General features: G+C 47.5%; 1 protein-coding gene across 2 annotated transcripts in view; it reads left to right on the top strand.

Annotated features, from left to right (window-relative positions):
* Positions 1-21883, top strand: part of EXT2 (exostosin glycosyltransferase 2) — a 142224-nt gene that overhangs the window by 96636 nt on the left and 23705 nt on the right. For both annotated transcript variants that reach the window (XM_075545851.1, XM_075545850.1), the window contains exon 10: positions 5168-5334. In XM_075545851.1, the coding sequence (XP_075401966.1) occupies positions 5168-5334 (167 nt within the window). The remainder of the gene's footprint in view (positions 1-5167; positions 5335-21883) is intronic.

The raw sequence follows: 21883 nt of genomic DNA, 5'->3' as shown, positions 1-21883 counted from the left end.
TTTCCAACTTACAGCTGCAACTGCAGGGTGCTCGCCAGCAAGATCTTACTTGCATGCGCTCTCAAGGATAACGTTACATACTCTATGCGTTCTGTTGGAGCACCTTTCTTTGGAATGGATATAAATATCGATCTTTTCCAGCCAGTTGGCTAAGTAGTTGCCTTGCACATTTCTTGGCATAGACGAGTGGGTGCTTCCCGTGTTTCATTGACCGATTGAAACATTTCAGTTGGTATGACATCCATCCCCCGAGCCTTGCTTTTTGGTCAGTGCCTTCACTGTGTGTTGGACTTCTTTCTTCAGTACCATTGGTTCTTGTTCATTTGCTACCTCCTGAAAGAGGTCAGTGTCAACTAGTACTTTTTGGTACAGTGACTGTATTCTTTCCTTCTTTTGATGTCTGCTGCCTCATTCAGTATTTTGCCCGTGGAAACTGTCGCTCTTGCAACTCAAGGTTTGAATGTTTCCTTGAGTTCTGTAGGTTTCAGAAAGGCTGAGTGTTCTTCCTTTTTGGGTTTCTTACTCGAGGTCTTTGCACGTTTGATTATTATATTTGACTTTGCCTTCTTGAGCTGCTCTTTGAATTTTTCTGTTTTTTTCTTCTGTTCATTGGCCTTAGCTACTCTGATGAAGAGCAAGTCTCAGAGTCTCTTCTGACAGCTACCCCGATCTTTTCTTTCTTTCCTCCGCTAATGACCTTTCCCTTTCTTCATAAATGATGTCCCTCACAGCTCCTCAGGCCTGTCATTAGTGTGTCATGCCTTACATCTCTTCATGTGATATTCTTAAAATCCAGATGGGATAGCCTCAAAGTTGTATTCTGGTGCCTGTGGACTTGTTTTCATTTCTTTACCTTCAGCCTGAACTTACTTATGAGCAATTGGCGGTCTGTTCCACAGTCTGCCTCTGGACTGGTTTCAGCTGCTGACTTGAGCTTCTCCATGGTTTCTTCCAATAGACATGGTCTGTTTGATTTCTGTGTGTCCCATCTGGAGAAGTCCATGTTTCTAGTTGCCTTTTGTGTTGTCGAAAAAAGGTTATTTGCAATGAGATTGTTGGTCTTGCAGGTTCTATCATGTGATCCCCAGCTCTGTTTCTATCACCAAGACTGTATTGTCCAACTACTGTTGCTTCCTCCTCGTTTCCAACAAAGATGGGTCTTTCTGCTCCGTAGAGGGCTGCAGTCTTGGGCACGCACAGGTGCAGCTCCACCCTGTCCTGTAGCATCACGATGAGTTGGCATCAGCTCGATGGCAGTGAGTTTTGGGTTTTTTTGGTTTATTTTTAGAGGACTAGTCACAAATTCTGAGACAGAAAGTAAGATAATTTTTTGCAAGTACGAATGAGATGGGGGAACCATCCTTTTTCCCTCATATGTGTTCTTCTGCCCTTCCTTACACCCCCATTTCCCTCTGCTGCTCCAGTCCTTTAAAAAAAAATCCCAGGATCAAACTTCTCATACTCTGACTGTCCAGGGATTCTGGAGGTCACAAGGTCAAAATGGCTTACATGGTGTAACCAAGTCATTCCCAAATCACGGTGACCCTTGGGTGCCAGGAACCTCTCACTGCCTGCCATCGAGTCGGTGCCGACTCACCGCTACGCGATAGGACAGCGGGGTACTGTCCCCGTGGGACTCAGACGGTAACGCTCTCATACTCACTCTCTGCCATCGGGTCAGTGCGACTCACAGTGGCCCTTTCGGTGTCTGAGACTTTACATCTTTACGGAACGGCAGTCTCGTCTTTTGTTTTGTTTTGTTTGAGTGGAGCTTGCTTGTCACTAAAGACTCCAAGCGCATCTCGGTGTTACTTTTCCTCTTTTTTTTTCTTCTCTCAATCCACTCAGACCACCATTTAGGCTTGAAGGATGAGGGATTTTTGTTCATTTGTAAAGAGCGTAGTATGTGTACTTACACAGGCCATGTCAAGAAATGAGATGGACAACAGTGTCTTACGAAATGCTCCATCTACGCGGTTCCTGTCCCCTCCCCGCCCCCCCGTCCCTGCTCCTACTCCAGTCCTTGGCTTCCTCAGATTCATCAAAGCCTTGTCTGTTGGTATATAAACCATGTTTCTTCTTTGTTTTTCCTTGAAACTGTTGTGATGTTACATATTTGTCTTTGTAAGATTGCCTGAGTTTACTAAGCATAGTGTTCTCTCATTTGGGCTGTCTTACGATGTTTAAGAGAGTTGTCATTTTTCTTTGATGCATAATTTTCCATAATATGAATGTACCAGGGCTTGTTGATCCATTCCTCTATAATTGGGAGTTTTGGTTGTTTCCATGTTTTTGCTATTATGGAAGTTGCTGCAGTAAGCATAGGTATGCATATATCTGTTCGTCTTGTACTCTTGATTTCTTTAGGGCATATACCAAGTAGAGAGCTTGTTGGACCATAAGGTAATTGAATTTGCTTTTGTTTAAGGGAGTGCCATACTGCTTGTATAGCGGATTACAACCCTACAGGCCCACCAGCAATGTGAAAGTGTTCTTATCTCTCCCTGTCTTTTCCAACATTTATTATTTTCTGTTTTATTGAATTTTACCAAAAGTGTCGGTGTGAGGTGATAGTTCATTGTTGTTTTAATTTGTGTTTCTCTTATTGCTAATGATCATGAACCTTTCGTCCTGTGGTGGTTGGCTGTCTGGATGTTGTCTGATAAATTGGTTGTTGAAATGCTGTGCCCATTTTTTAATTGGGTTATTTTATTGTTGTTGTTGTTAAGATGTTATGTTTTTCTCAAGATTTTGGAGATTAGCCCTTTAGCTGATGTATTATTACTGAATATTTTTTCTCAATCTCTTGGTTCTCTGTTGACACTTCTGATGAAGTCTTTTGTTGTGCAGAAATGTAGGCCCCAGTTCTTTATTTTGCCTTCTCTAGTGTGGATATTTTTCATTTGTTTCTCTTGAAGGAGGAACTGGTGGGTTCGAACTTCTGACTGTGTGGTTAGCAGCTCCCAGAGTAATCCAGTATACCACCAGACTTCTACTTTAATACTCTGTCTTCACAGGAGTAGAAAGTCTCATAGTTCTCCCTTGTAGAGAACGGTGGTTTCAAACTGCTGACCTTGCAGTTAACAGTCCAGTGCATAGCCCGCTGTGCCATCACGGTTCCTGTGAGCCAGAGTTGACTTGGTTAGAATCTTGTTGCTGATTAAAAGGCAATGGCCCATTGAATCGTGTCTTTGGTTTTCGATTCAGCATTTTCCCAAACATGCTTCTTTGGGAGTTGACCGCTTTTCTAGGCGCTGTGCTTACCCCATCCCCCTACTCCCCGTGGACTACATACCTGAAATGCAGGGGCAAGACTCTAGAAGGGTCCCTAGCACTGTGTTGCCACGAATGCAGTATCAAATATGCAGAAGTAAGGGTTTCTGTTCAAACAGCCTCTTTCCTTCTGGGTCTCCTTCAGTCATACTGACCCTGGAGTGTGGTGACTTCAGAGTGGCCACAGGCATTGTGGGCCTTCAAGAACAACACTTCCTGGCTCTTGCCATAATTGCATGTATGCATGTGCACACACACTCAGCAGTCTGTGTTGTAGCTGTCCTGCTCTCGCTCAACAGACGTTGAGCCCTGGGGTCTCCAGTGCAGGGCCCTGTGCCCGCGGAGTAGGGAGTTTCATGCTCCGCTCACTGCAGCTTTTTAACATCAAGAACCTGCGGTTGCCCTGCTTTAGTCATGTCAAAGTAGAATGGGAAAAATGCAAGACAAGTCATGGGTTGGTGTTTCTTTAATATGCTAGAAAATCCCACATAATTGGACCTAGAAATTTGATATGTACTCTGTAAATTGGTCGTAATGAGAAGTAAACGCAGCGACTCTGGTGGAGGAGGAGCTGGGGAGGGGCCACACTGCTCAATTCGGCAAGCTCCCCTTCTTCAGGAAAACATGCTTTCTCTCCTGAGGGGCCTTCTCAAAGCGCCTGAGATAGCTGCTTGTGATCGCGTTGTGGGGCTGGGCACCCCAGGGCGGAGACCTCAGGGAAAACAAACAGAACCCCAGCCAGCTGCCTCGTTAAACTGCTTCTGAGTCCTGAGGACCCCCCCACCCCACCCCCATCGTGAGAGATAAGCTGAGCTCCGCAGGGTGGTCTGGCTTCTGATCTTCCTAAATATGGATCTTCAGGCTTGTCTGTGGTGTTGCCCATATCCAACCCCCAACCCACAACTGCTGAGTGGATTCCAAATTGTAACCATCCATGGAGGGCTCCCCAGGCGGTCAAACTCCACCGGGGAGCAGGCAGCCTCACTGTTTTCCTTCAGGGCAGCTGGTGTGTTTGAACCTCGGCCCACACAGTTCGCAGTTCAGTGTTTTCAGGCCGCATCTCCTGAATTGCTCTTGATGAGTTCAAGCCGCCAACCCTTCATTCAGCTGCCCAGTACACAGGGTTTGTGCCGCCGGGGGCAGTGGTGTGCATTTTCTAGGTGAGCTGCAGACAGATTCTGAGCTGGGGTGTACCTCCCTGAAAATAGGAGGAGGTGTCAAGAAGTCCAAGGAAAATGGAATGGCAAGATCATGGCATCTCCCCACAAGCGTTTTAAGCCCCCTTGGAATTTGCAGAGGTGGTTGAACCTTGGGTGGCTTAGTGGGTTACAAGTTGGGCTGTTAACCCCGAGTTCAGCAATTCAAAACCACCAGCCACCCTGTGGGACAAAGATGAGGCTTTCAACTCCAGTAAAGTTACAGTCTCATTAACTCACAGGGGCAGTTCTGCTTTGTCCTGTAGGGTCACTTCGAGTCAGAATTGACTTGATGGCAGTGAGTTTGGTTTGGGGGGCTTTTTTTAAAATGTTACCCCCACAGTCCTCAGAGTGAGGCAGTCCCACCTCCCCATAGCTGTGAACTCAGTCATTTGGCCGCCCCACCTCTTGATTGTCAGTCGCATCCAGCACGTCCCTTCTCGCTAACGGAGAACTTCAGTCTGGTAGCATTGAGCGAGGAGAGCAACACGGTGCTGCACCGACTTTTTAAAGCACGTGTCAGTCCCTCCCCCCCACTCATCCCTCATCCCCCCATCCCCCTGAAGCCCTTTGCATGTGCTGAGACGAAAGGGAGGGAATGCTTCTTTCTCTCCCTCACGGGTGAGGCAATGCCTTCACCGCTCCGACCTCCTCACCTCCGGGAGGAGAGTAATCAAGACCTTCTTCTGCTTCTGCAGAGTCTCTCTGGCCCAAAATCCGGGTTCCATTAAAAGTGGTGCGGACTGCTGAGAACAAGTTAAGTAACCGTTTCTTCCCTTACAACGAAATCGAGACGGAGGCTGTGCTGGCCATCGATGACGACATCATCATGCTCACGTCCGATGAGCTGCAGTTCGGTTACGAGGTAAGGATCCAGGGCTCTGCCTTACGGTGGCTGGGCTTGTTCAGAAAGCAACAAAGCATCGCCATTCACCCTTTGCCGGGTCGCTAGCCTCTGCCCGTGGACTGCCCACACGGTGCCCGACAGCGGGCTGTGGGGCCCTGTCCCCACAACACGCCAAATGTTGGGGACATTGTTCCGGAGAACAACTGTGCCTTCCACCAGTATGGGGAACTCCCAAGGAGAGTCCCCCGGGGACATTTTCCAAAGAGCCTCTCTAGCATTTAACAAGCACTTAACCGATGTCTCCTTGCATGGCACGTCCCCCGGGCTCAAGCCACAGGGCACCGCAACCATAAAAGCCTCCCTGGGCGGAGCAGCCGGCGGCACAGACAAACAGAAAGCAGACCCCGCGGCTGGCCTCTCTGCGTTTTCTGTGCTGAGGCTGGCCGCCTGTCTTTGGGGAGAAACATTCTCTCTCGCCGCTCACTCTGTGTGGCTGATGGATTAGGCTGGGTTCAGGGGTTAAGTATGGAGACCAGGAGAGGTCTCCCCAGGGGAAAGTGTCAGAGCCGGGGCCTGGTGAGAAGCAATCAGAATTGATGGGCCCTGTCAGGGAGGATGTACGGAGATGCGTGATGGCGACAGGCAGGCCCACGGCTGCAGCGCGGGAAGGGTGGTATCAGACCCAAGCAAAACAACGTGTATAAATCAATTAGCTACAGCCGGGCACAGGGGAGAGTGGGGAAATTTATCCCCGGCAGTCACCTGGCCTTTGGGGGAACGTCAACTGTCTCCGAGTTGGCTGAGGATTTGTAGAACTGGGGGTTCCAAAGATCTCAGGACGTTTTATTAAATGAAGCCGTAGTTGACATATGTATTTATTACACAAACGGAATTTTCCAAACCCTTACACTCAAGGTGGCTCTTAAGGAAAAGAAATGGGACCCGCCATCGATGGCCGCCACAAGAAAAGATTGCCTGTATAAATGTACGCCGGGCGCTTCTTTAAAAACCGGAGCAGAGCAAAGCCCCCTCCAGATGCCTTATCTCTCAAACGTAAAGAGTGGGATGGGTGGCTTTGAGAAGGAGGAGGGGAAGCAAAATGGAGTTGAAGCTGGGGTCTTCAGTGACAAACACGTTCCTCTCCAATGAAATACATTCCCACTGGGATGTAAGAAATAAGAGAAGGACATATCAAGTGTGTATTTCACGCAGACTCGGGATAAAAAGAAAACTCCTTTTCAAAACTGGAGGTAAACACAGTGACACATTCACAAAAGAAAGAAAGAAGCTGGAGTTTCCCATGGAACGTCAGAGAAATGGTTGTGGAAAGGAATGGTGTGTGAGATTGATCTCTTTCCCGGCCAGTGAACGACATCAGGATAGGTAATAAGACATTCTTCTTCTTCTTCTTCTTTTTAAAAATTCATTCATAGGAGATGACTTGTATGTCATTACATCCATGTGTTGGACAATTTTTAGAGCGTGGTCATTTCCATGTTTTTCCTCCAGCTCTGAACACATAGGTAAAGAACCAGTTTTCACATGTGTGAGAGGGCTTATCGAGTCTGGGGGAAATGGGTTGAGAAGATGGTGGGCTTTCCCCACACGCCTAGCAGCCCCCTCGCACCGCTCAGTGCCGGTCCGTGTGTTCACCAGAGTCTTCAGCTGGGCATCGCCGAGCTTTTCCATCACCTTCCCCCTTTAAGAAAAGCAAAACGAAACTGCCTGCGTGTTTCTCTAGCCAAGTCGCTGAAAAACAAAAACAGAACAAGTCACTCTTTTTTTTTTCCTGGCAGTATTTTTCTCTCTCCCTTGCAGAATGGCTTCACACTTCCAGTGGGTCTTTGTGTGTGTGGGAGAAAGAAGGTAGAGAAAGTTCAAGGTGAGATAGCTCGGATGGCTGTGGTATTAGCTCTTTGGTCTTTGCAGTCAGTCTAATAAAAAGAAAGATGGACGAAATGTTTCTCTGGGCCTTCTTTGAACCCCGAGTGATAAATTCAAACAACAAAGGCTGAGTTGGTGAGAGGAAGCCCAAAGCTTAGACGGAGCTTGAGCCTTCCCGTCTTTCCACATTGCCTCGGAAGAAGTAGCTGCACTTCAAAGGAGTGGGAACATGAAAACACCTCATCTCCGTTCATCAGAATCTTCTCCAGATGTTATGGGGGGACCCAGTGTTTCCCAGCTACCTACCATGCACAGCTCCTGGTGCTCCTATCAGTGTCCTGCGTAGTTACATACATTACTGTGGTCTGTCCTTACACCTTCAAGGCAGTACCCTGTTTCTCATTCCAAAGTAGAAGTCGTTAAGTCGGTGGGTCAGACCCACAACCCGCCCCCGACACCCCCAACCCCCGCCCCAACTCCTCAGGAGAAAGATGAGACCGTCTGTTCCAGGAAGGGTTACACTAGAGTCTCAGAGCAGTTCTACTCTGTTCCCACAGAGTCGCTGTGGGTCAGGATGGGTTCACAGGCAGTGGGTTTCATTTGGGGCGTATATACTGAGATTCAGCAAGGTTCGGCCAGAAGTTACACAGCTAATAAGGAAGACTGGACTTACCAAGTTTGTCTGATGGTATTGGCCGTCGTCTTGGAGGGTTTTTATCCTGACTGACACTGGTCAGAGGCCACTGGTCCACAGAGCAGTCCTCAGTGTCATCAGCCTATTGTGTGTCCACCTGGAAATAATTCTGATGTAAGGACAACAGATTTCCCAGGTATCCCTGCCGTTGTTGTTTTAAGGTAACTGTATTTTTTGCACAGTAATTAATATGGCTTTCAAAGGTAGTCTAGCTCCAGGTTAAAATGTCTGCTCTCTTGTTGACTGGTTTATGATCGTGAACAATTTGGGTAATATCCCTGGATCTTGGTTTAGTCTGATATAAAATGGGAATAACAAGAGCTACTTAGTAAGGTTATGTCATACTCAGTCGATAAAATCCCATCACGTGTACCACATGGACAGGACCCTTTCTGTACGCTGGACAGTCTGTTGTGTTACATGTGCTGAAATAGCTGCGGTCTGATCACATTACTGTTACTACCATCATTATTCCATGTGATGATTCATGAAAAGTAAGTGGTTTGTCTCTTATTCAGAAGGGGCATTTCTCTCATGGACATGGTACTCAGTTAAGGGTTTTATCAGAAAACAGGATGTCAATCTTGATGCCAAAGACTAGGATCTCTTCTTTTTTTAAGTATGTACTTGAATTAAGTTTTCACAAAGACAGTGGCTCTTCAAAAAGGTTCACGGAAAATGGAATGGAAAGATAATTTTTTAAATGTCCACAACTTTTTAAATCCTACTTTCATTTACACTGTTTACATCTGTAAAACTAATGCCCACATTTCTAGTGTCCTTTTTTTAAAAAAAACAAAACAAAGCATTTAATTGTGGCTGGAGTAAAAGTTTACAGAGAGCACGAGTTTCCCACTCAAGGATGTAGACCCATCGTATCTTGTGACATAAACTGCACTCCCGTCCATGCCCTACACTCCTCCCACTACCTCCCTGGGCTTCAGTGCCCCTGCACCCATCTCTCCTGCTCCTCCAGCCTTCTCCACTTTGTTTCCGGGAGACCACTGCCCCTTTCATCTCATTGTGCTGATTGTTGTGAGAAGCAGATTCTTCCCGGGTGCCACTGTTCACACCATAGCCTCAAAGGTGATATCTGGAAGGAGGTGCAGTTGCCAACCTGAAGATGCTGAAGGAACTCTCAGGAGATCCGACAATCTGTTAGATCAGCAAGTCTGGCATTTTTCATAGTTTTGAATTTTGTTCCATGTTGTGTTGGGCAGGGTTCTCTAATGAAACAAAACCAGGACACTTAGATTATATAGATAAAAGGGCAGGTTTATACAGCGGAAGGAATACAACAGCTAATTAGTCCACACAGCAGCACAGAGGGCTCAGCTCAACTCACTTTCGTGGAGTAGTGAATATACTGAAGATCCTTCAACTCAGGCTTCTGGTCCAAGGTCAAGGAAGCAGACAGCAGAGTCTTCCCTAGGCAAGGTGGGCAGAGTGCTCGCCGGCAGCAGACAGCAGAATGGGGCAGCAATAGTCTGTGGCAGGCCCCATGAGATCTTGAACTCAAGCGATGCATGGTGACAAGATCTATCAGCCTCAAGCTCAAGTGATGTACATGCCAGTAGAGTGGTAAAGCAGGTCTTGAAGGAGCCTCAAGGTCTAGCGACAAAATCCATGGGTTGGCTCGGCCCACAGGTAGTGCAGCACACTGGTCTGATCACCAGGAAGGAAGAGAGGGATGCCAGTCGTCTTTATTTTTCTTGGTTGCCCTCCAATCAAGCTTGACCTGATTGACCTCCACCCACATGTTCTTAGGGAGGCCTGGTTGACACAGTAATCCTAACTATCACCACACATTTCTCTCCCACTTTATCCAGAACCTTATTTGGGGATCTGTATCACAACAGTGATAGTTGGTAGTGGCAGCAGAGCGCCATCTAATGCTTCTGGTTTCAGGCTAGTGGAAATTTTAGCTCATGTGATCCATTAGTCCTTTGAGCACACTGTTTCCCTGAGTCTTTGATTTTCTTGCCCTGCTCCCTGATTGGACAAGACCAATAGTCCTGTCTTAAGTGACTGGTTGCAAACTCTGAGGATCTCATTGCTACTTGCCAAAGTAGCATGTAAGCATTCTAGAGTTATTTTCCCTGGGGCAGTTGAGGGCAGCCTTAAGTGAACAAATACACACAAATGTTTGCATTTTAGGGGTGTTGTTTTGAAATGCAGAATTGTTTGTGACACGTGTCACCATCAGTCCCCACTGGGAGTCAGGGTTTTGTCTATTTTGTTAATTCCCACTCTTCTTTAGCCCACAGCTCAGGTGTCTCTATCTCAAGGAAACTCTCAGAAAGCCCCTTGATAGATTCCATGTAGAGCACTGTCTTCCTCTTAGTGATCAACTCATTGTGACGGTGTGGTTAATGGCCGCCTTTTGCTGTGGAGTGTAAGCTCTGTAAGGGCAGGGGCCCTGGCTGCTTTCTTGCTTGCTGCATTCTCCATGGTTCACCCAGTAGGGGTCTCCAGGGACTCCTTGGTGCGTATCTGATGATGAAAAGCCTGCAATCTCCAAATATGCGGCAAACGTTTGAAAGGAAGATTCTCCTGACCTGTCTTCCGCTTTTCTGTGGTGCCCAGTCCGGTTCCTGTGGGCCTCAATAGGCTGCCTGGGTATCATCTGATAAAGGGTTCAGTGTGTTGTGCTGGTGTTCCGGCCATGGACTAGAGGTCTCCTCTGTAGTTAGGAACATCGTGTTACAAGAAAAATGTGCTTTGCTTTTCTCCCCCTCAGCCTCTTACGATAGGCACAGCTTCAGCGAGAAAAACCTGTGAAAGGAGATGTGCCTGAGAAGGAATAGCGTTTACACGGCAACCTTGCCCGAGAAGGCCCAGAGCCCGCTATACTATTCACGGTCCATTTCTCTTCAGCCCACAGTAGAAAAGCCATGTGTTTATCGATTGGGGACTTTGGTTAGTTTTTCCGTAGGTGTATTGAGACAAATTGAGAGACTTCCTGAAGGCCTGCTTCGGCAAGTTAGCAGCAAAGGAACCTAGGGTTTTAAGTTCATTTCCCAAAGTAAATTAAATTGAATGGTCATCTATGTACCCATGTTACAGAGTCACAAGTGTGGAGTCATGTGGTTCAATTGGGTTGACCGTTTTCTCTGGCTATTTAGCACACGATAATAACTTCAGAATAGTTACCTTTTCAAATGCACATGGTATCTTCACCGTATGTGAGTATTCTGTGTCATACAAAGTCTCCGTAAACTTTGGAGGTTTGATACTATGAAGACTATATTCCCTGAACATACTAAAATTACATGGGAAATCCTTAACGCTAAGCTACCTAGAAAAATTAAATGCTAAAAATCCAACACCACACTGTTAACTTCAAGGACTATGCATGCATTTTTGATGGGGAAGCATTGCCATGTTGGGGTGAAAATTGACTTGAGGGAAGAAGATAGTTCAGTCAAGTGGCATGTGCCGCTTTTCCCCAAAGCCAAGTACTGTCCAACGGTCTCGTTTCTGGGTCTTTATTACTTTCATTGGATTTTCTTGGATACCAAATTAACACTCATACTGAGTTCATGGAGATTCAAAACAATGCATGTGAGATCACTGTCTGCACAACTGTGATGAGGAGGTGGCTGTCAGTGGTGGTCTGCCTTCATCATTTGCTCAGAGTCCCGTGGCAAGAAGTGGTTTACCCTTGCCTGTTGACTGCCAGTGGCTGCCTTGTGAATAGCATTTATGCCTCAGCCTCGTGCGTATGTACGTGAGTTGGTCTTTGGGAATTCCATGAAAATAGTGTGTGTTTTCTGACTTGATCCTACAAAAGTTGTTCAACGCACCATTACTGATGTCAGGTTTTGAAAGAGAAACACTGCTGACAAATTGAATATGTTGTTCAAAACCTTCCCACCAAGAAAACCCCTGCCCCAATTTGCCTTCACTGCCAAATCCTACCAGACACTGCAGAAAGAAGTCAGGCGAGTTCTTCTGCACGTGCTCCTCCAGGAAATTCAAAGAGAAGGAAGCCAGCACTTCCCTAATCCTCGAGTCAAAGCCATTGCAAGAATGCCAGATCAATATTCTCACAAGCACAGCTGCAGGATCCTTACTAAAATAGCAGTATTGTGAGGGGGGTTCGAAACATTGGTGGAAAATGGAATTAAAAGATAATAGAATTGTCCCAGAAATATTTGGGGTCCTTCTCGTTAAATCAGAAGGATAAAATATCATGACCAAATGAGTCTTATCCCAGGAATGTAAAAATTACTTAAGATGCAAACATCAATCTGTACAATTTACTGTACAAGTGTCAACAGAATAAAGTCACCTGATCATCTCATTAGATGCAGAAAAAACAACAGATAGAAATTTATATCAAATTTTTATTTCAAAACAAAAGGAAACTTTCAGTAAACCATGAAAGAAACATTGTCACCTTTTCCAAGGACAATGATTAAAAATGTAGCGCCGATGAAGAGAGCCTGTTTGTCCTGAGCAAGGCAAACACGAGTGCACACGTGCTTTTATTCGGCATTCGACCCGAGGCCCTGACTCTTAGAATAAGGCAAACAACTGGAAGAACATGCATTCAGATTGGAAAGAAAAGGGTTAAACTGCCCTTACCATTATCTGTTCTGACCCCGAGGAATCCTGGCGGCACAGCAGGTTCCGCTTTGGACTGCTAACCAGAAAGTCAGAGGTTGGACCCACCAGCCACTGCAGGGGAGGAAGAGACTGACCACTTGTGCTGCCCTTCAGGGTCGCTGTGCGTCAGACTCGGCTTGATGGCAGTGGCACGTGGTCATGATCATCTCTGTCCAAGATGGGAGCCGTGGGCTAGCCACATCTAGCTATTCCAAATCCCAGCGAATTGAAATGAAGTTGAAGATTCAGTACCTCGGTTGCCATAGGCACAGGTCAAATAGGAATTGTGCAGGATGACTACCTTGTTGGCGATCGTCTGTCTGCACCAAGGGGCTTCAGAAAGTTGTGGGGAAATCCCATTACATTGTAGTTCCATGTTTCCTTGAACATTTTGGAATCCGCTTGTGTGTGTGTGTGTGTGTGTGTGTGCATTTTCACACTTGTATACCTTAGAAAACTTTTCTCATTTATTTTAGTCATTTTATTGGGGCTCATACAACTCTTATCACAATCCATACATACATCCATTGTGTCAAGTACATTTGTTGCCATCATCATTCTCAAAACATTTTCTTTCTACTTGGGCCCTTGGTATCAGCTTCTCATTCCCCCGCTCCCTTCCTCATGAACCCTTGGTAATTTATAAAAAAATTTTTATGTCTTACACTGACCAATGTCTCCCTTCATTCACTTTTTTGTTGTACAGACCCCTGGGGATATATGTAGATCATTGTGATTGGTTCCCCCTTTCTCCCTCCACTTTCCTCTTACCCTCCTGGTATTACTACTCTCAATATTGGTCCTGAGGGGTTTATCTGTCCTGGATTCCCTGTGTTTCCAGCTCTTATCTGGAGAACTTTTCATTCACTACAGAAAAAGTTACTGGATGATATGGTACTGGTTTGTTAAAAAAAAAAATCTAATCTACACACAAGTTACTGAACTATGTTAATTTAAGAAGGTTAGGGTCTATACTCTCAATACACAGAAATTAATTAGCACACTATATATATATACTAGATAAATCCCAAATTGACAAATGTAAAAGCTATTCTATTTATAGTAACACCAGAAATATGAAATGCTAAGGGATAAACATTACTGTGTTATTCCAGGTGGACTAGAGAAACAAATTCATTGACCATCAAAATATGAATAAGAAATAGCTTTATATAAAGAGTAGTTATACATTAAGATAACATCCCGCCCCATCTAGAACAAGCTTATAAGTCCAATGTTAGCTCGTATGCCCAATATCAATCTATAAGTCCTCCTCATACTCACAAAACATATGCAGTGACGCTGAATGCAGGACAATCACAGGCCAGTGGATGGGAAGTCTTGTGGATACAGTGGCAATGGAAGCATCTCAGCACTGGCAGGGGTCTCCATGTGGCTCTTCCAACTCAGGGCACTAAGGTAACTCCATGTGTTTTGTCAGGTGTAATGTCTCCCAGGGAGTCAGCCTGTGTCCCACCTCCAGTGAGGTTTTATCTCCTTAGCACCTCCAAATGAGGTCCTCAAGCAGCCACATTATTGGCAGGCTAAACTCCACCTCTTCACTCTTAATCCTCTCAAATTGACAACAGATGATGTAACTACCACCATGACCAAAGAAGTTTGTGCTCCATAAAGTACAGATGCTGACAAAAATGAAAGGTGATTTAAGTATGTTGGGTAAAAAGAGGGTCACTGGAAATGAGGAAGACCTTCAATGAGATGGACTGACAGCGGTGCAAACCTGACCATTGTGAGGGTATGGTGGGGCGGGGCAGTGTTTCCCGCTGCTGTGCAGAGGGTCGCTGTGAATTGCGCCCAACCTGACAGCACCTAACATGAGCCCCCAAATGAAGAGAGCTGTACCATCCGTGTTCAAGGGCTGGATGGCTTGTTGTCCGGGCGCCGTTGGTGCTCCTCAGATCGAACTGTCGGCTGAATGTAACTCCAATCAAAATCCCATTCGGCTTCTTACTTACTCTAATGGAAAAGGAAAGCTGGTTCTGAAGGTCACATGAAATACAAAGCACTCATATGCACCAGACAAGTTTGCAGAATGATGAGTGGGGCTGAAGGACTGACGCTCTGAATGCAGGGCTTGTACACAGCACCCACCAAGGCAACATGGGATTGGCCTCAAAGTGGATGCTTCCGTGGAATGTAAGCCCAGGGCCCAGAAATAGACATAATATGACAACTATTGTTTTGTTTTTTATTTAACTAAGGTGCACAGCCAATTCAATGAACAAATGACTTTTTGTTAAGCAAATGATGCTTAAACAATTGCTAGTCTGAATGTAAACAGATAAACCTGGATTCAGATACCCAAATGACCTAGTTATGGACCTAAACCTAGAATTAGGAAACCTCGACAAAGTTGAAACCCTGGTGGCATTGTGGTTACACGATGGGCTGCTGACCCCAAGATCAAGGGTTCGAAACCACCAGCTGCTCGGCCAGAAGCAGAGGAGGCTTTCTACTCCTGGACAGAGTTACAGTCTCGGACAACCCTCCCCACTGCCCCCCACCCCCCGTGGCAGTGCCACCCGGTCCTCTTGGGTTGATAAGAGTCAGAAATGGCTTGACAGAGAAAGAGACAATGTCGCAGATAGACGGACAGATACAGACTACGTGGCCTCGTCAGTGGTCCATTTTGGTAAAGATTCTGTGCCTATGTAGGGCACACCTGGTGCCCATTTTGTCTTTGTGCCAGTTACCTTTGCCCCTTTCCTGTGAACACACTCACAGTACAACCTGCCTGTCTTGCTTGTTCTGCTCTGAGAGACGCTTCCCCATGACTTTTTCCCTCCTCCTTTCTCTCACACTCTTCGTCATTTCCACAGCAGTTACATGCATGATCCTGGTGTAAGTTGAAACATAGTTTGCGGTGTCTTGAGTGAGATTCAAAGGGAAACCACGCCCCAGGGCTTTCTTCCTGTGCTGCCAATGCTGAGAAACCCGCAAACAGGAGTCTCCCCATTTGGGACTCGTTCGGCAGAGAGAAGCCAGCAGTCTTCTGGGGTCTGAGTGGATTTACTAGATTTTCCATGAGACAGATGCACAGGCCAAGGGGCCCTGAAATCCCTCCGGGGTAATGAGTCTACAGAGTCAGAATTATAGTCAAAACCCGAAGGTGTGACTCAGAGAAAGGCGTCAGGCCCTCTGCGTGGAGTGCCCCTCCCCTCCCCCTTCCCACAAACACACACAGTGACCAGCAGCACATTGAAGCTGAGGAATACGCAGGTCCAAGGAGGCCCACCAGAGCAGGGCATGGGAACCAGGACTAGTTTTGGCTTTTCCAAATGGTTTTCTTGGCATGTAATTGACATCAAATCCAGTCGTTCAAGTCCATCAAGAACAGCTGTACAATCATCACAATTAGTCTTCGAACCTTTTCTTCACTCTCATACTCGTGATTAGTCCCCACTTCCCCCCAACTTCCCCGGCCAGGTCCTCAAGGAACCATTAATCCAGTGACTGTCTCTATAGATGGGCCTCTCTTGGACTTCATCTACAGAAACACATCAAACAAAAACCAATCATAACAAAGGAAAACATAAAAACGTCAATCAAAAAGAAAGCAGGAACTGTCAAACCCCAGGACAAATTTAAACGGGCCACGATGGGGAATCAAATGATAGGGTGCTGAATTTTAGCCGAACCGCATCTTCCACAGTCCACCAACTGTGTAATAAATAGTAAGATGAGTCTCAGCCCTGGTCCACGATCCGAGATTCGCCGGGGGCTTAGGTGCGTGTATTTCTCCTTCACTTTGTTGTTGTTGCTGCTACTGCTGTTGGTAGCTGAAACATTTAAAATGGGCCAAAGGGAAAATCAAATCATAAAATACTACATTTTAACTTAACTACGTCTGCCATAATTGCCTATACAATCGTCTCTGTCTGATAACAGGCCTAATCATATCCCTTACCTCTGATCAGGGAGACCCACCAGAGGCTCAGTCCGTATGTGGACCCAGCAAATGAATATGGGGCTTCCTCTCCACTCTCATCCACAGCCTTCTGAAAGCCAGGTGTTCACAGAACCACTTCCTCTTTTAGATTTAGATTATATTGTTTACAATCCTTGGATCACACAGACTGGCGTGCTTCTTCCATGTGGACTTATTTGATGCCCCACTTAGGTGGCTGCTTATTTGAAAACTGAGCCTTTAAGGCCCCAGACACTATTCTTACAACCGGGCACTATCTAGGTTCTTCACCACACTTTGCTATAACCCCCATATCTTCAGTGATCTGTTCTTAAGGGCAAGCATCAAGCCAGGGCCGTGTTACAAGAAATAATTGTTCTTAGATTGCAGCTGGAATTGAGTGCGAGTCCACTATCCACTCCTGCATCTATGGTGTATATATGTCTCTGGCTCACCTTAGAGGCATTGTTGTCATGTCATGTTAGAGGACATCACCAGTCACCCCCTTGGAGCATCACTTCCACTGCCTTCCAGTGGGTGCTGACTCAGAGCAGCCCTACAGGGCAGGGTAGAACTGCCCCCACGGGAGCCTCCGAGCCTGCAGATCTTCACAGGAGTAGAAAGTCTCATCCTTCCAGCTAGGGCTTGTTTTGTTCATGGTTCTGAGGCATAACCTGTCGGCTCAGGCACCAGCATTCCAGCGTATCTTTCGCAAACAGGAGGGCGTTTGAAGACAGAGTGTTTTAAAGCAAGTGGCTCTGTGGCTTGCTCAAGGGACGGAGAAAGACAGTAAAGGCCAATTCACAGATTGCACACTTCCTAAAGCCACAAGGAAGAAGTCTGAGCCTAATGTCAGGGATAAGATGAATAACGGGGAGAACAATCTACTAGGAATATTAGTTTGAAGATGGTGATTCTAGAATCCCATTCCAAGGGGGACACAGCAGTGCCTTCTGTCTCAACCACAGTACAAAACCAAAGCCAAACCCTTGGCTGTCAAGGCCATTCTGACTCACAGTAATCCGACCAGGCAGGGTGGAGCTGCCTCATAGCCTGTTCAAGGCTGGAGCCCTGGTGGGGCAGTGTCTACGTGCAGGGCTGCTGAGCACAGGGTCAGCAGTTTGAAACCATCAGCTTCTCTGGGGAGGAAGGCAGCGTCCCACTCCCATCAAGAGCTGTGGTCTCGGAGACTCCCAGGGCCGGCCCTACCCTGCCCTCCCGTGTCCCTGTGCGTCAGAATCCACTCAGTGGTAATGTGGTGGTTTGTTTTGCGTCTTTATGGAAATAGACTGCCACACCTTCCTCCCACAGAGTAGTCGCTGAGTTCGAACTGCTGACCTTTTGGTTAGCAGTTGAGGGCAGTGCCACCAGGGCTCCTTATGCAATAGCTAATGTCCGCACTGCACCCCAGGGAACATCAGCTGCTTGCATGGTGTGACCTAGCAGTGCGCCCACTGCTCTAAGGCATTCCCAGCACCTCACTGGGGAAGCTCCGTGTCAGAAGGTGGTGGGACCTCGGGGATCATTGTGTCACTCCATGCTTTATTGCTGAGCCCACTGAGATGCCAAGAGGTTAAGTTACTTCTCGGAGATGTTCAATGTCTACGGAATGTCACTCTTAAAGGTACAAGCCAGTTCTGTGGATTGAAGGGCCAGCCTGCCCAGTTAGCAAAGCCGGTATTTCTTCTCATGTCTGTAACTTGAACACACAGATGTTTAGCTTCAAGACCTGAGACTGAGGATCGTTATTTATTTAATTGGAGAAAAGGAAAAAATTTTTTTTAAAAACCCCACCCCAGGGGTCATTTGCCTGCCTCAACGGGTCATATTCCCTGTTGGAAGGCCAGAGGCTTTGGATGTAACATTCCTTCTCCAGCCCTGAAATCGGGAGCTCCAGACTGACCTTCCCTGGCTCGGTGTGTTTCTGACTCGTTTGACAGCTCCAGGGAAGCTGCCAGATGTGGGGATTCTCTCCAGCCCGGGATCATTTATTTATCTGCGTATGTCTTTTACCCGGAAAGTATCTAGTGGGTTCTTGGTCGTCATTTGCAGGGAGCCCTTGGGGAACAGTAGCCGGGTACAGTGTTACTTGAAGGTTTGATGTCCTCCCCTCCCCAAGTCTCGTCTGCTTTCCTTTCAGACTGAAAGGGCTGGGAAAGAAAATGCAACTCGCTCCTCCCCGCCCCCATCCCCACCTTGACGAGATGGTTTCCAACATGTGGCCCCAAACTGAGCCGTGCAGACTTGGCCGAGTGTGCGGGCCCGTGGATTTATTTTTCCTTCCGTACTTTGATCCTCCTTTCCAGCCGTACAGATTACGAGTAGCCTGTAAGTGTCGGACATTTTTCACCTGCGAGCTCTGGGCTAGTGCCAGTCGTGAAGTCCCACCTCCAGGTGGGAGCGGAAATTCTCCAGGAAGAAGCTGTGGGTCTCACCCTGCTGAGTGCGGTCCCTTTATTTCCCAGCATCTGGTGGGGGGCGGGGCATCTGAGCTGGGGCAGATCTCTGGGTGCCTGTAAATCCTGAGAGTGTGTTCTGTTCACAGCACCCCTGGGTGGTGGCAAGTGTAGACTCTCAAGAGACTCGGTTTTTAGTGTGCCTGAACCCTAGAAGGCAGCCACCTTGGTTCCTGTATTTTGTTTTTTCACGTGGTTGAGAATGTTGTCAGGTGCTGTGGAATGTGTTCTGACTCATAGCGACCCTGTGTATGAGTTCAACAGAAGAAAAACCGTGCCAGGCCCTGGCTTTTCCCATGGGACATAGACTACCTCTGGGTGGATTCTTCTGGGGTGGAAGCACCAAGATGACAGTGAGCTTAATGGGGGGTGGTGGTATGTGGGGGTGGAATGGGTCACAAGCAGAAGGGGGTGGCTGGAGAGGAGATGTTTTGGTTCACAATGGGAGCCCTGGGAAGACTGAGTTCCAGACTGCTAAGTGGTAAAGGGATGGTGAGGAAAGGGGGTGTGTGTGGTGTGTATGCATTTGTGTGTTTTTTTTTTTTTGTGTGTGTGTGTGTGTTTTCTAGGCACTCAGATCACATGTGAGCTGGAGGTGACAGACCTAAGGCTGGGAGGTAGTGGTGGCGGGCAGTCTAAAGCCTTGGTTTTGGAGTGGATTAAGAATCAAAGAGAAGCAGCTTTGCCCACAACTCAGGTTTAAGTTATGATGAATGTGCTTAGATCATTAGGGGTGTGGGGCTGACTCTAAAATTCCTACCTTAAACAGAATTAGTAAAATTTATAGCTAGCTATCTGTGCATCTTAAAAGGTGGCAAGAATGACCCTATCTTGTGCTTTGTTGTTTTTGTTTTGTTTTTTAATATCATTTTATTGTGAGCTCTTACAGCTCTTATAATAATCCATACATCAATTGTATCAAGCATATTTGTACAGATGTTGCCATCATCATTTTCTAAACATTTACTTTCTATTTGAGCCCTTGGTATCAGCTCCTCCTTTTACCCCCCAACCCCCTGCTCATGATCCCTTGATAAATTATTATTTTCATATCTTACACTGACCACTGTTTCCTTTCCCCCTCCTCTCACCACCTTCCCCCTACTGTCCTGGTATCACTACTCCCATTTCTGCTCTTAAGGGGTTTATCTGACCTGGATCCATGTGTCATGAGCTCTTATCTATACTTGTGTCCATGCTCTGGTCTAGCCTGCAATGAAAAGCAGGCCTGGGGTCATGATAGTGGGGGGTGAGGAAGCCTCAAGGAACCAGGGGAGTATTGTGTGTTTCATTGGTGCTACACTTCACCCTACTTGACCATTCTTCCCTTGGGGTTCTTCTGTGAGGGGATGTCCCGTTGTCTCCAGACAGGCCTGGGGCCTCTTCTTTGACCCCTGTCTCATCTCTGTGCATGCAATCAGGGGCGGCCGGTCCCTGGAAAAGGACATGCTTCGTGAAGGAGAGGGTGAGTGAGCTATAGATAATTGGGGGGACTCCAGAGAGACAGAGGAGTGACAAAGCTGTTGCAGGTCCAGGCAGTGTTGTGTGTGTGTGTGTGTGTGTGTGTGTGTGCGCACGTGCGTGCACACATTTATACACACGCCTGCTCTGGGGCCCCTGGCAACAACATATATAGGAGCATGTGCCTAGGTGCCCTGTTGTTGGGTGGGCTCAGCGTTTGACTTATTTTGGAGGTCAGCAATTCGAACCTACTCGTTGCTCTGTGGGAGAAAGATGAGACAGCCTGCTCCTGTGGAGATGTGCGGCCTTGGTGCATGGGGAGCAGTTCTGCTCTGCCCCGTAGGGTCACTGCGAGGGGAAGTCGACTTCAAAGGCTTGGTTCAGTTTGTGCTTGCGCGTGCATCCAGAGCGAGTCGGGGAGGAGGTACAATCCAAGATCCTACAGAAACCATCCCACTTTTCTGTCGCTTCAAGAACTGAAGGGTGGATACAATCGCAGGAAACTGAATCCTCTGTGTCCCCTCTGTTGCTTCTGTTCCCCACGACAGGGGCCTGGCGAGCCAGTGGAGGTAGAGCAAGCCTGGAGCTGAGGGTGAAGAGCGGTGCCCGCAGAGCTGTGTGCACTGACCCGCGTCTGGAACGTAGCCCACCTTTGTGGGGAGCCAGGCAGGGTGTCGGCGGGAAAGGTTTTCGTCCTCAAAGTATGTGGAGTCCCCTCCTGACACAGACTCAGGGCAGGTTTCCTCCACAAGGTCACCTGGGACACCGGTCATCTGGACTTGGTTCTTACATAGCTGAGACTGTGAAGTGCCCAGCCCTTCCCTGAGCTGGAGGGAAGTGTCTGCAGCCCCTGCGGAGGCTTCCAGTCCTTGGCCTCTTGGCCGGCTCAGCTCCTGGAACCTCCCACTGTCCGCACACCGGGATCAGAGGACTGGAGCAGAAGTGGACCTGAACGGAGGCCGCCTGTGTACTGCCAGTGCTGGAGCCGCTGTCCGCCTCCTGCAGGTTCCGAGGGGCTGGCCCACATCTTGGCATACTTGAAGTGGCACCTTGCCAAAGCATGGGTGCTGGCCCTGATCGTCACCTTGACAACCCAGCTAGAGCCAGTTCGCCACAGCTGGGCTTTGGAAAACTATGGTTTTCTTAGGCTTTGTGGTGTGCACTCTTAAGTAACTAAAGAAGTCACTGGCTGTCAGCTCTCCCTGAACCTCCTCCATTATGTCCCAGTGAGGGGCAGTTTTCTTGCCAAATGCCATTCTGTGGCCGGCCATGGGTCCGTCACACCCCTGCAGTTTGGGAAAGGACCCCTGGGCACAGCAGTTACTTACCGGCTGTGATCTGCCAAGTCCACAGATTGAGACCACCTTGGGAAAAAGACAGGACTTTCTACTCCCCAGTCTCGGAAACTCACAGGACAGGTGGGGAAGCTCTGCCTGGCCCTAGTCTGAATCAGCTGGATGGCAGTTCGATGGGATTTTTTGCTTGTTATGGGAAAGAACATCCATCTGTCTTGACCCCCGCTCTTCATTCATT

The sequence above is a fragment of the Tenrec ecaudatus genome, chromosome 4 (genome assembly GCF_050624435.1).
Source record: "Tenrec ecaudatus isolate mTenEca1 chromosome 4, mTenEca1.hap1, whole genome shotgun sequence".
NCBI lineage: Eukaryota > Metazoa > Chordata > Mammalia > Afrosoricida > Tenrecidae > Tenrec > Tenrec ecaudatus.
Note: the sequence above shows the minus strand (reverse complement) of the source record. Positions and strands in the feature narration are given on the sequence as shown.